The 12,389-nt window shown below is 46.3% G+C and overlaps 1 protein-coding gene across 1 annotated transcript in view; it reads left to right on the top strand.

The window, feature by feature from the left end:
* hnf1a (HNF1 homeobox a) overlaps positions 1-12,389 on the top strand; it is a 258,658-nt gene that overhangs the window by 159,369 nt on the left and 86,900 nt on the right. The window contains exon 7 of the mRNA XM_068055205.1: positions 5,871-6,062. Within this exon, the coding sequence (XP_067911306.1) occupies positions 5,871-6,062 (192 nt within the window). The remainder of the gene's footprint in view (positions 1-5,870; positions 6,063-12,389) is intronic.

Genomic DNA, 12,389 nt, shown 5'->3' with positions numbered 1-12,389 from the left:
GAAGGACATGATCGAAATCTTCATTCAGTGATGGCAGTAGCTCGTCGCAAAGGGCTCGTTTTTAACAGCAAGAGGTGCCAGGTGAATGTAAGTCAGATCAATTTCTTTGGCTCCATCTATTCAGGTTGCGGAATCTGTCCTGACCCAGGCAACGTCAAAGAAGTAAGGCACAGTGGCGCAGTGGTTAGCACCGCAGCCTCACAGCTCCGGGTTCAATTCTGGGTACTGCCTGTGCAGAGTTTGCAAGTTCTCCCTGTGTCTGCGTGGGTTTTCGCCGGGTGCTCCGGTTTCCTCCCACCACCAAAGACTTGCAGGTTGATAGGTAAATTGGCCATTATAAATTGCCCCTAGTATAGGTAGGTGGTAGGGAAATATAGGGACAGGTGCGGATATGGTAGGAATATGGGATTAGTGTAGGATTAGTATAAATGGGTGGTTGATGGTCAGCACAGACTCGGTGGGCCGAAGGGCCTGTTTCTGTGCTGTATCTCTAAATAAATAAAATAAAAAAAATAAATAAAATAAATATGCCCAACCCACAAGACAAAGAAGATCTACAGAAATGTCTTGGATTTTTTAACTTCTTGGCATCACACATTCCAAATTTTTCTGACAAAGCATCATCACTGAGAAAGCTCTTAAAGGAAGACGTACCATTTATATGTCAGGATGACCATCAGCATATGTTTCAGTCTCTCAAACAAGCATTGTCAGCAGAAACCTACACCCTGCAGTACTATGATCCAAGGAAGACGACAATCCTGGATGTTGACGCCTCACAGAAAGGGCTAGGAGCATGCAACCCGCAGGATGGCAAACCAATTGCATTCGGATCCATAAGTTTATCCTCAGCACAATCCAATTACTCAAACATAGAGCATGAAACACTTGCTCTGTTGTTTTGGATCACAAGGTTCTACACCTACCTGTTCGGTATGCAGTTCACTGTGGAAACCAACCACAAACCACTGGAGATGATTTGACGCAAACCATTGACAAGCACGCCACCTAGACTACAGCAACTCTTAGTGAAAGTACAGGGATACGACTTCGACGTCTGCTACAAACCAGGCACCAAAATGGCCACCTCAGATACGCTGAGCAGATTGCCAAATCTGAACAAGAATCTACTGGATTTACAAGTGGACAGCATGGACATCGTGGCGGAAGATGTGCTCAAAATTGATTTATTGCATTTTGATCAGCACAAATGTGACCAACTGCAATCAGAAACAGCCAATGATCCACAACTGAAGGCACTGTGGAAAGTCATCATAGAAGGTTGGCCTGATATGATAAGAGAGGTGCCAGAAACTCTCAGATGCTTTTGGCCTTATAGAGATGAACTCAGTATCTCAAGAGGCGTTACCTTCAAGGGAAAACAAGTGATTGTGCCCAAAACTCTCTGACAGGACATCTTGTCACAACTTCACCAAGGCCATATGGGTACAGAATGAACAAGATGACTGGCTCGAGACATTGCTTATTGTCCAGGGATCAACAGTGACATCGAAAAGTTAGTGAGGGTGTGCGAAGCATGCCAAAGCCACCAGCCGCAACAATGTAAAGAACCTCTACACCCTCATGAGATTTACTGTTAATGGAGACGACTTTATCTTAGTCACCGATTATTTCTCCAAATTTCCAATTGTCAGACAGGTAAAAGACACTTCAAGCACGGTTGTCACAGACATGTTGAGTGTCATATCCAGTCTGTTTGGTGCATCTGAAGAAATTATTTATGGCATAAAAGCAAAATACTGCGGATGCTGGAAATCTGAAATAAAAACAAGAAATGCTGGAACCCCTCAGCAGGTCTGGCAGCATCTGTGGAAAGAGAAGCAGAGTTAACGTTTCGGGTCAGTGACCCTTCTTCGGAACTGACAAATATTAAAAATGTCACAGGTTATAAGCAAATGAGGTGGGGGTGGGGCAAGAGATAACAAAGGAGAAGGTGTAGATTGGACAAGGCCACATAGCTGACCTTGGAGCTAGGCAAACAATATGTTAATGGTATGTTGAAAGACAAAGCATTAGTACAGAATAGGTGTTAACGGACTGAAAATTGAACAGCAGCAAGTGCAAACATGAAAAAAAACAGTGGGTAAGCAAACTGAACAAACTAAGATGAAATGAAATAAATGCAAAAAAAAAAGGTTGTAAAAAATGTAAAAAAGAAAAAAAGAAGAAAAAAGAAAAAACAACTAAAAATGAAAGTAAAATGGGGGGCTGTCATGCTCTGAAATTATTGAACTCAATGTTCAGTCCGGCAGGCTGTAGTGTGCCTAATCGGTAGATGAGATGCTGTTCCTCGAGCTTGCGTTGATGTTCACTGGAACACTGCAGCAATCCCAGAGATGTGAGCATGTGTGGGGGTGGGGGGGGGGGGGGGGGAAGTGTTGAAATGGCAAGCAACCGGAAGCTCAGGCTCCTGCTTGCGGACCAAGCGGAGGTGTTCCGCTAAACGGTAACCCAGTCTGCGCTTGGTCTCCCCAATGTAGAGGAGACCACATTGTGAGCAGCGAATACAGTATACTACATTGAAAGAAGTACAAGTAAATCGCTGCTTCACCTGAAAGGAGTGTTTGGGGCCTGGGATAGTGAGGAGAGAGGAGGTAAATGGGCAGGTATTACACCTCCTGCGATTGCAGGGGAAGGTGCCATGGGATGGGGACGAGGTGGTGGGGGTAATGGAGGAGTGGACCAGGGTGTCGCGGAGGGAATGATCCCTTCGGAATGCTGACAGGGGAAGGGAGGGCAAGATGCGTTTGGTAGTGGAATCACGCTGGAGGTGACGGAAATGACGGAGGATGATCCTTTGGATATGGAGGCTGATGGGGTGGAAAGTGAGGACAAGGGGAATCCTGTCACGGTTCTGGGAAGGAGGGGAAGGGTTGAGGGCAGAGGTACGGGAAATGGGCCGGACACGGTTGAGGGCCCTGTCACCAACAGTGGGGGGGAATCCTCGGTTGAGGAAAAAGGAGGTCATACCAGAAGCACAGTCATGGAAGGTAGCATCATCAGAGCAGATGCGTCGTAGACGGAGAAACTGGGAGAATGGAATGGAGTCCTTACAGGAGGTAGGGTGTGAAGAAGTGTAGTCGAGGTAGCTGTGGGAGTCGGTGGGCTTATAATGGATATTGGTAGACAACCTATCCCCAGAGATGGAGACAGAGAAGTCGAGGAAGGGAAGGGAAGTGTCAGAGATGGACCATGTAAAGGTGAGAGAAGGGTGGAAATTGGAAGCAAAGTTGATAACGTTTTCCAGTTCGGGGCGGGAGCAGGAAACGGCACCGATACAGTCATCAATGTACCGGAAAAAGAGTTGGGGGAGGGGGCCTGAGTAGGACTGGAACAAAGAATGCTCGACATATCCCACAAAAAGACAGGCATAACTAGGACCCATGCGGGTACCCATAGCGACACCTTTTACTTGAGGGAAGTGCGTGGAGCTGAAGGAGAAGTTGTTCAACGTGAGAACAAGTTCAGCCAGGCAGAGGAGGGTGGTGGTGGATGGGGACTTGTTGGGCCTCTGTTCCAGGAAGAAGCGGAGAGCCCTCAAACCATCCTGGTGGGGGATGGAGGTGTAGAGCGATTGGACGTCCATAGTGAAGAGGAGGCGGTTGGGACCAGGAAACTGGAAATTGTCAAAATGACGTAGGGCGTCAGAAGAGTCACGGATGTAGGTGGGAAGAGACTGGACCAGCGGAGAAAAGATAGAGTCAAGATAGGAAGAAATAAGTTCAGTGGGGCAGGAGCAGGCTGACATAATGGGTCTGCCAGGACAGTCCCGTTTGTGGATTTTGGGAAGGAGGTAGAAGTGGGCTGGCCGGGGCTGCGGGCCTATGAGGTTGGAAGCTGTAGGGGGAAGATCTCCAGAGGAGATGAGGTCAGTGACAGTCCTTTGGACGGTGGCTTGATGTTCGGTGGTGGGGTCATGGTCCAGAGGGAGGTAGGAAGAAGTGTCTGTGAGTTGGCGTTGAGCTTCTGCAAGGTAGAGGTCGGTACGCCATACAACAACAGCACCACCCTTGTCTGCAGGTTTGATGACCATGTCGGGGTTAGACCTGAGAGAACGGAGTGCCTCAAGTTCAGAGGGGGACAGGTTAGAGTGAGTGAGGGGGGCAGAGAAATTGAGATGAAATTATTTATGGCAATGGGCCACAGCATACGAGCAGACCTTTCAGGGATATGTGTGCCAAATGGGGTGTAAACCATGTGACATCCTCACCACACTACCCTAGATCCAACGGTCTTGGCGAGTGAATGGTTCGCACAGTTAAATCACTTGTCCTGAAGTGTAGGACAACGAAACAAGATTTTCGTGTTGCCATGTTACACTTCAGAATTACACATATGGATATGGGCTTACCATCGCCAGCAGAGGTCATGTTTGGCAGACAAGTGAGAACAATTCTGCCAATCCATCATCTGTCCAAATTCTCCGAGATGCAGGAGACACTGCTCGAAAAACAAGGGTGAATGAAGATGGTGTATCACTGACATGCAGGGGTGGAACTACCTCAACTACACATAGGACAAAAGGTCAGGGTCATACACCCCACAATAAGAACATGGTTACCTGCAGAGGTATCCAAAGTATGCAGTGAACCTAGGTCCTACAAGATTGCAACATCTAATGGAGCAGTGTTGAGGAGGAACCAAAGCCAACAAAGAGAAGTGTGCAATACTCCAATTGCGCACAGCAGACTCGAAAGAACACATTTCGACGATGAGGGTGTGACGCAACAACAGGACAACAACCAACACATCGACAACATGCCTGCAAACCCAAAACAGCCAAGGGTGAAATCCACATCTCCAGAAGATTATACCATAACCAGAGCTGGAAGAGTTGTCAAACCACCAAAATGATATATGGACTATTAAGCTTCTGCACTCGTTAATTTCACAATCCTTATCTTTTTACTTGTAAATTTCATAATCTCTATTCCTGTGTAACAAATTTTGATATTATCCAATTTTATGTGTTTTTACTTGTAGTGTACGAGACTTATCTTTGGAAAGAAAGGGGATGTTGTATGATCGCTTTACGAGTGCTGTCCCTTTAAGAACTCCATATGCTAATGAGCTAAGTACCAGGATGCAGTCATGTGACTAGAAGCCATTGTCACTCTGCACAGCAACACCCTGGACAAAGATTCTGTATATAATTTGCTCTGTATTGTATGTACTAGTTTAGCTGTTAATAAACCTTCTTGAGATCTTCAAAGAACTGGAATCCACGTACCTTATTGTGTTGCTGAAGATAACACAAAGAAACTCATGACACAAGGCACTTGAGCACAAAATCTAAGCTGACACTCCAGTGTAGTACTGAGGCAGTGCTGCACTGTTGGAGGTGCTGTCTTTCAGATAAGACATCAAACGTCGGTGCTGTCTGCCCTCTCAGATGGTGTAAAATATACCATCACACTGTTGGAAGAAGAGCAGGGGAGTTCTCCTGATAGTCATCCTTCAACCAACATCACTGAAATTAGATCATCTGGTCATTATCACATTGTTGTTTGTGGGATCTTGCTATGTGCAAATTGGCTGCTGTATTTCCTTTTGCAATGGTGACAACTGCAGTAAAGTGCTTTGGAATGTCCTGCGGTTGTGGAAAGCATTATAAAAAAGCATGTCTTTCTGTCCAGCCTGAGAGAGAGGAGTGGGTTGTTGAGTCACTGCTGGAAACAGCTGGAGACTACTCTAAGCCCACAGGATTCTTAATGTTGAACCTAATTCCTCCACAAAAACAAACCCTCGGTTTGCCCGCAATGTATGTTGAATTAGAACTTTTTGACAACTTCATGGAATGCACCAGTAAATATATTTCCTCGCACAAATATTTGTTTTTGTACTTTCAGGCCTTGCCACAACTCAAGCTCAGAACGTTCCGGTCATTAACAGTGTGGGCGGCAGCCTGACGACCCTTCAGCCGGTGCAGTTTCCACAACAACTACACGCCCACCACCAGCAGCCAATCATGCATCAAGTCCAGGGTCACATGGCTCAGAGTTCATTCATGGCTACAATGGCACAGCTTCAGAACCCACATGGTGAGATGCTTTTTGTTTATTGTCATTCCACAGGGTTGTGGCGTCAAAAGCAATCCAGTGAAATTCAGCATTTAGCACAAAACGCCAAACCGCTCCCCCGCGCCCACCAAAACATTTCACATTTAAAGCCTTGCTGCTGATGTGTCCTGTCCCACTTATGAGATTTCATCTATTTGACAGAATCACTGATCAGATATATTAGGAATGGGGGAATGGGGGAGGGTAAATCCCTCCTCTCCCACGCCAGAGGCTTGCTTTTCTTCAGTATTCCTGAACCAGTAACAAAAATGCATGTGGAAAAGGTTTTCTTGATGGTAAAGTTATCAGCCAGTCATGACTCACCAGTAGTAATACAAAAGCAAAATACTGCAGACACTGGAAATCTGAAATATAAACAAAAATTCTGGAAATACTGAGTAGGTCAGGCAGCAGTTTCTAATGAAAGATCATCAGAAATGTTAACTCTGTTTCTTTCGCCACAGATGCTACCAGACCTGCTGCGTATTTCCAGCATTTTCTGTTTTTATTCCACCTGTAAAAATGATCTCTTAGTGCTTCTCAAGCAGTTAAAGAGCCTGTTAGCCCAAGTGAATGTATACGTGCCAGCCGAGAAAACCAGCAAAAGCTGACCAACTGCTTCACAAAAAACTGCCAACTCAAGACAGTCTTGTGGACATTGTACTTTCAACAGCATGCATACCCAACACTCCTCAACTTGTATTGGAGGAAGCATTACAACTACATGAAAACCCAAAGGGACAAATGTTAGTATTGGATGCAGAGTTGGTGCTGCAGTTCCACAGGGGATGTTCAGACCCCATTTCCCTTCCCTCACCATGTAATCTCTGCCCTCTCCTTGTCCCCTATTTCCCCTGCCCACATTTTCCCCAGTCCAGTGGCTAATACACCAGGCATGCCTTGCTCTGAGAATGAAGCACCAAAACGACACTGAGATGTTAGCATAGATTATGTCCTCAAGTCCTGGGTGCAGCTTGAACTCAACGCCTTCTAACTGAGAGACAAAATTGCCACCAACTAAACCAACCCGTATTGGTAAGAAATTGTATTCTTCATTTGCACCATGTTATGAATTTTAAAAAACCTTGTCATCCAAAACGTAGGACTTAGGAGCAGGAGTAGGCCATTCGGCCCTTTGCGCCTGCTCCGCCATTCGATAAGATCATGGCTGATCTTAACTCCACTTTCCTGTCTAACCTTCCATAATCCTTGACTCACTTGTCTATCAAAAAAAATCTAACTCAGCATTGAATAAATTCAATGACTCAGCTTCCACTGATTTCTGGGGAAGAGAATTCCACAGACAAATGACCCTTTGAGAAAAAACATCTCCTCATCTCCATCTTAAAAGGGAGACCTTATTCTTAAACTGTGTCCCCTAGTTCTAGTCTCCCCCGCAAAAGGCAACATCCTCCCGTTATCCACTTTATCAAGTCCCCTCCGGATCTTATATATTGCAATAAGATCATCTCTCATTCTTCTAAACTCCAGTGGGTATACGCCCAACCTCTTCAACCTTTCTTCATAAGATAAGCCCTTCATCCTGGAATTAGTTGAGTGAACCTTCTCTGAACTGCTTCTAATACAATTATATCCTTTTACAAATAAGGAGACCAAACTGTACACAGTACTCCAGATGTGGTCTCACCAAGGTCCTGTACAGCTGCAGGAAAACTTCTCTACTTTTATACTCGATTCCCCTTGCAATAAACGCCAACTTTCCATTTGCCTTCCTATTCACTTGCTATACCTGCATACGAACCTTTTGTGATTCATGTACCAGGACAACCAGATCCCTCTGTACCGCCAAGTTCTTTAATTTCTTGCCATTTAAATAGTATACTGCTTTTCTATTCTCCCTGCCAAAGTGGGCAAGTTCACATTTTCCCACATTATACTCCATTTGTCAAATTTCTGCCCACTCACTTAACCTATCTATATCCCTTTGTAGACTCTTTACCTGCTCTTGACAACTTGCTTGCCTATTTTGGTGTCATCAGCAGATTTAGCACCATACATTTGGTCCCTTCATCCAAGTCATTGATATAAATTTTAAATAATTGAGGCCCCAGCACTGATCCCTGTGGCACTCCACTAGTTACAATTTGCCAACCTGAAAAAGACCCATTTATCCTGACTCTTTGCTTCCTGTTAGCTAACTAATCCTTTATTCATGCCAAAAGTTACCCCCTACACCATGTGCTCTTATCTTCTATAGTAACCTTTGATGTGGCACCTTATCGAATGCCTTTTGGAAATCCAAGTACACCACATCTACAGGTTCCCTTTTTTTTTTATTCATTCATGGGATGTGGGCGTCGCTGGCCAGGCCAGCATTTATTGCCCATCCCTAATTGCCCTTGAGAAGGTGGTGGTGAGCTGCCTTCTTGAACCGCTGCAGTCCATGTGGGGTAGGTACACTCACAGTGCTGTTAGGAAGGGAGTTCCAGGATTTTGACCCAGCGACAGTGAAGGAATGGCGATATAGTTCCAAGTCAGGGTGGTGTGTGACTTGGAGGGGAACTTGCAGGTGGTGGTGTTCCCATATATTTGCTGCCCTTGTCCTTCTAGTTGGTAGAGGTCGCAGGTTTGGAAGGTGCTGTCGAAGGAGCCTTGGTGCATCGCTGCAGTGCATCTTGTAGATGGTACACACTGCTGCCACTGTGCGTCGGTGGTGGAGGGAGTGAATGTTTGTAGATGGGGTGCCAATCAAGCGGGCCGCTTTGTCCTGGATGGTGTCGAGCTTCTTGAGTGTTGTTGGAGCTGCACCCATCCAGGCAAGTGGAGAGTATTCCATCACACTCCTGAATTGTGGCTTGTAGATTGTGGACAGGCTTTGGGGAGTCAGGAGGTGAGTTACTCGCCTCAGGATTCCCAGCCTCCGACCTGCTCTTGTAGCCACGGTATTTATATGGCTACTCCAGTTCAGTTTTCGGTCAATGGTAGCCCCGAGGATGTTGATAGTGGGGGATTCAGCGATGGTAATACTGTTGAATGTCAAGGGGAGATGGTTAGATTCTCTTTTGTTGGACATGGTCATTGCCTGGCACTTGTGTGGCGCGAATGTTACTTGCCACTTATCAGCCCAAGCCTGGATATTGTCCAGGTCTTGCTGCATTTCTACACAGACTGCTTCAGTATCTGAGGAGTTGCGAATGGTGCTGAACATTGTGCAATCATCAGCGAACATCCCCACTTCTGACCTTATGATTGAAGGAAGGTCATTGATGAAGCAGCTGAAGATGGTTGGGCCGAGGACACTACCCTGAGGTACTCCTGCAGTGATGTCCTGGAGCTCAGATGATTGACCTCCAACAACCACAACCATCTTCCTTTGCACTAGGTATGACTCCAGCCAGCGGAGGGTTTTCCCCCTGATTCCCATTGACCTCGGTTTTGCTAGGGCTCCTTGATGCCATACTCGGTCAAATGCTGCCTTGATGTCAAGGGCAGTCACTCTCACCTCACCTCTTGAGTTCAGCTCTTTTGTCCACGTTTGAACCAAGGCTGTAATGAGGTCAGGAGCTGAGTGGCCCTGGCGGAACCCAAACTAAGCATCACTGAGCAGGTTGTTGCTAAGCAAGTGCCGCTTGATGGCACTGTTGATGACACCTTCCATCACTTTATGGATGATTGAGAGTAGGCTAATGGGGCAGTAGTTGGCCGGGTTGGATTTGTCCTACTTTTTGTGTACAGGACATACCTGGGCAATTTTCCACATTGCAGGGTAGATGCCAGTGTTGTAGCTGTACTGGAACAGCTTGGCTAGGGGCGTGGCAAGTTCTGGAGCACAGGTCTTCAGTACTATTTCCGGAATATTGTCAGGGCCCATAGCTTTTGCAGTATCCAGTGCCTTCAGTCGTTTCTTGATATCACGTGGAGTGAATAGAATTGGCTGAAGTTTGGCATCTGTGATGCTGGGGACTTCAGGAGGAGGCCGAGATGGATCATCAACTCGGCACTTCTGGCTGAAGATTGTTGCAAATGCTTCAGCCTTATCTTTCGCACTGATGTGCTGGGCTCCCCCATCATTCAGGATGGGGATATTTCTGGAGCCACCTCCTCCAGTTAGTTGTTTAATTGTCCACCACCATTCACAGCTGGATGTGGCAGGACTGCAGAGCTTAGATCTGATCTGTTGGTTATGGGATCGCTTCGCTCTGTCTATCGCATGCTGCTTACGCAGTTTGGCATGCAAGTAGTCCTGGGTTGTAGCTTCACCAGGTTGACACCTCATTTTGAGGTATGCCTGGTGCTGCTCCTGGCATGCCCTCCTGCACTCTTCATTGAACCAGGGTTGGTCTCCTGGCTTGATCGTAATGGTAGAGTGGGGGATATGCCGGGCCATGAGGTTACAGATTGTGGTTGAGTACAATTCTGCTGCTGCTGATGGCCCACAGCGCCTCATGGATGCCCAGTTTTGCATTGCTAGATCCGTTCGAAATCTATCTCATTCAGCACGGTGATAGTGCCACACAACACGATGGACGGTATCCTCAATGTGAAGGTGGGACTTCGTCTCCACAAGGACTGTGCGGTGGTCACTCCTACCAATACTGTCATGGACAGATGCATCTGCGGCAGGCAGATTGGTTAGGACGAGGTCAAGTATGTTCTTCCCTCGTGTTGGTTCCCCCACCACCTGCCGCAGACCCAGTCTAGCAGCCATGTCCTTTAGGACTTGGCCAGCAGTGGTGCTACCGAGCCACTCATGGTGATGGACATTGAAGTCCCCCACCCAGAGTAAATTTTGTGCCCTTGCCACCCTCAGTGCTTCCTCCAAGTGCTGTTCAACATGGAGGAGTACTGACTCATCAGCTGAGGGAGGGCGGTAGGTGGTAATCAGTAGGAGGTTACTTTGCCCATATTTAACCTGATGCCATGAGACTTCATGAGATCCGGAGTCGATGTTGAGGACTTTCAGGGCAACTCCCTCCCTACTGTATACCACTGTGCCATACCTCTGCTGGGTCTGTCTTGCCAGTGGGACAGGACGTACCCGGGGATGGTGATGGCGGTGTCTGGGACATTGTCTGTTAGGTATGATTCCGTGAGTATGACTATGTCAGGCTGTTGCTTGACTAGTCTGTGGGACAGCTCTCCCAACTTTGGCACAAGCTCCCAGATGTTAGTAAGGAGGACTTTGCAGGGTCGACAGGGCTGGGTTTGCCGTTGTCGTTTCCGGTGCCTAGGTCGATGCCGGGTGGTCCGTCCGGTTTCATTCCTTTTTATAGACTTCATAGTGGTTAGGTACAACTGAGTGGCTTGCGAGGCCATTTCAGAGGGCATGTAAGAGTTAACCACATTGCTGTGAGTCTGGAGTCACATGTAGGCCAGACCAGGTTAGGACAGCAGATTTCCTTCCCTAAAGGACATTAGTGAACCAGATGGGTTTTTACAACAATCGACAATGGTTTCATGGCCATCAATAGACTAGTTTTTAATTCCAGATTTTTATTAAGTTCAAATTCCACCTTCTGCTGTGGTGGGATTCGAACCCATGCCCCCAGAGGAATACCCTGGGTCGCTGGGTTACTAGTCCAGTGATAATACCACTATGCCACCGCCTACCCCTTTTATCCACCTTGCTTGTTACTTCCTCAAAGAACTCTAATAAATTAGTTAACCACGTTTCCCTTTCACAAAACCATGTTGTATCTGTCTGATCCCATTATTAAAAATCCCCTGATTTTCTAAGTATCCTGTTCTAACCTCCTTAATAATGAATTCTAGTAATTTCCCTATGACAGATGTTCGGCTAACTGACCTATAGTTTCCTGCTTTGTGTCTCCGTTCTTTCTTGAATAAAGGTGTTACATTTACAAAATATAGAATATAAAGAAAGGGTTGATCATGGTGTGGGACCACTGCACAGATACTGGACAGGTAGCTTCAATATCCTATCGTCCCGGTGTATTTCAAATTAATGTAGTTCAAAAGTTGTTACATGAGTATAAAGGCCACATATACAGAGCATGCAAATGTCTGAAATCCCATCCAAATAACATTCCCTTTCACCTAAATTCCTGCAGTCACAGTTTGAAAATGGTTATTGTTTTGAAGTCTCATCTTCACATTAAAGCAACTGATAAATAAGTGGTGGAATGTTATTGCGGATGAGGTAACGTGTTTTTGGGGCATGAGAGTTTATTGATACTCCAACATTGGCACAAGTCAGTTGCCAGTTGTTCTTTACAGTATGGCTCATATTACGCTTTAGTTAGCAAGCAGATATACAACTTGCCGCTTCAATCCTCGATCGTGCATTTATCAGACCCAGGGTATTCCTGGTGAGTGATCCAGTAGCTC

Source organism: Heterodontus francisci, chromosome 23 (assembly GCF_036365525.1).
Source record: "Heterodontus francisci isolate sHetFra1 chromosome 23, sHetFra1.hap1, whole genome shotgun sequence".
In the NCBI taxonomy this organism is placed as follows: Eukaryota; Metazoa; Chordata; class Chondrichthyes; order Heterodontiformes; family Heterodontidae; genus Heterodontus; species Heterodontus francisci.
This window is presented reverse-complemented; position numbering and strand designations above follow the sequence as displayed.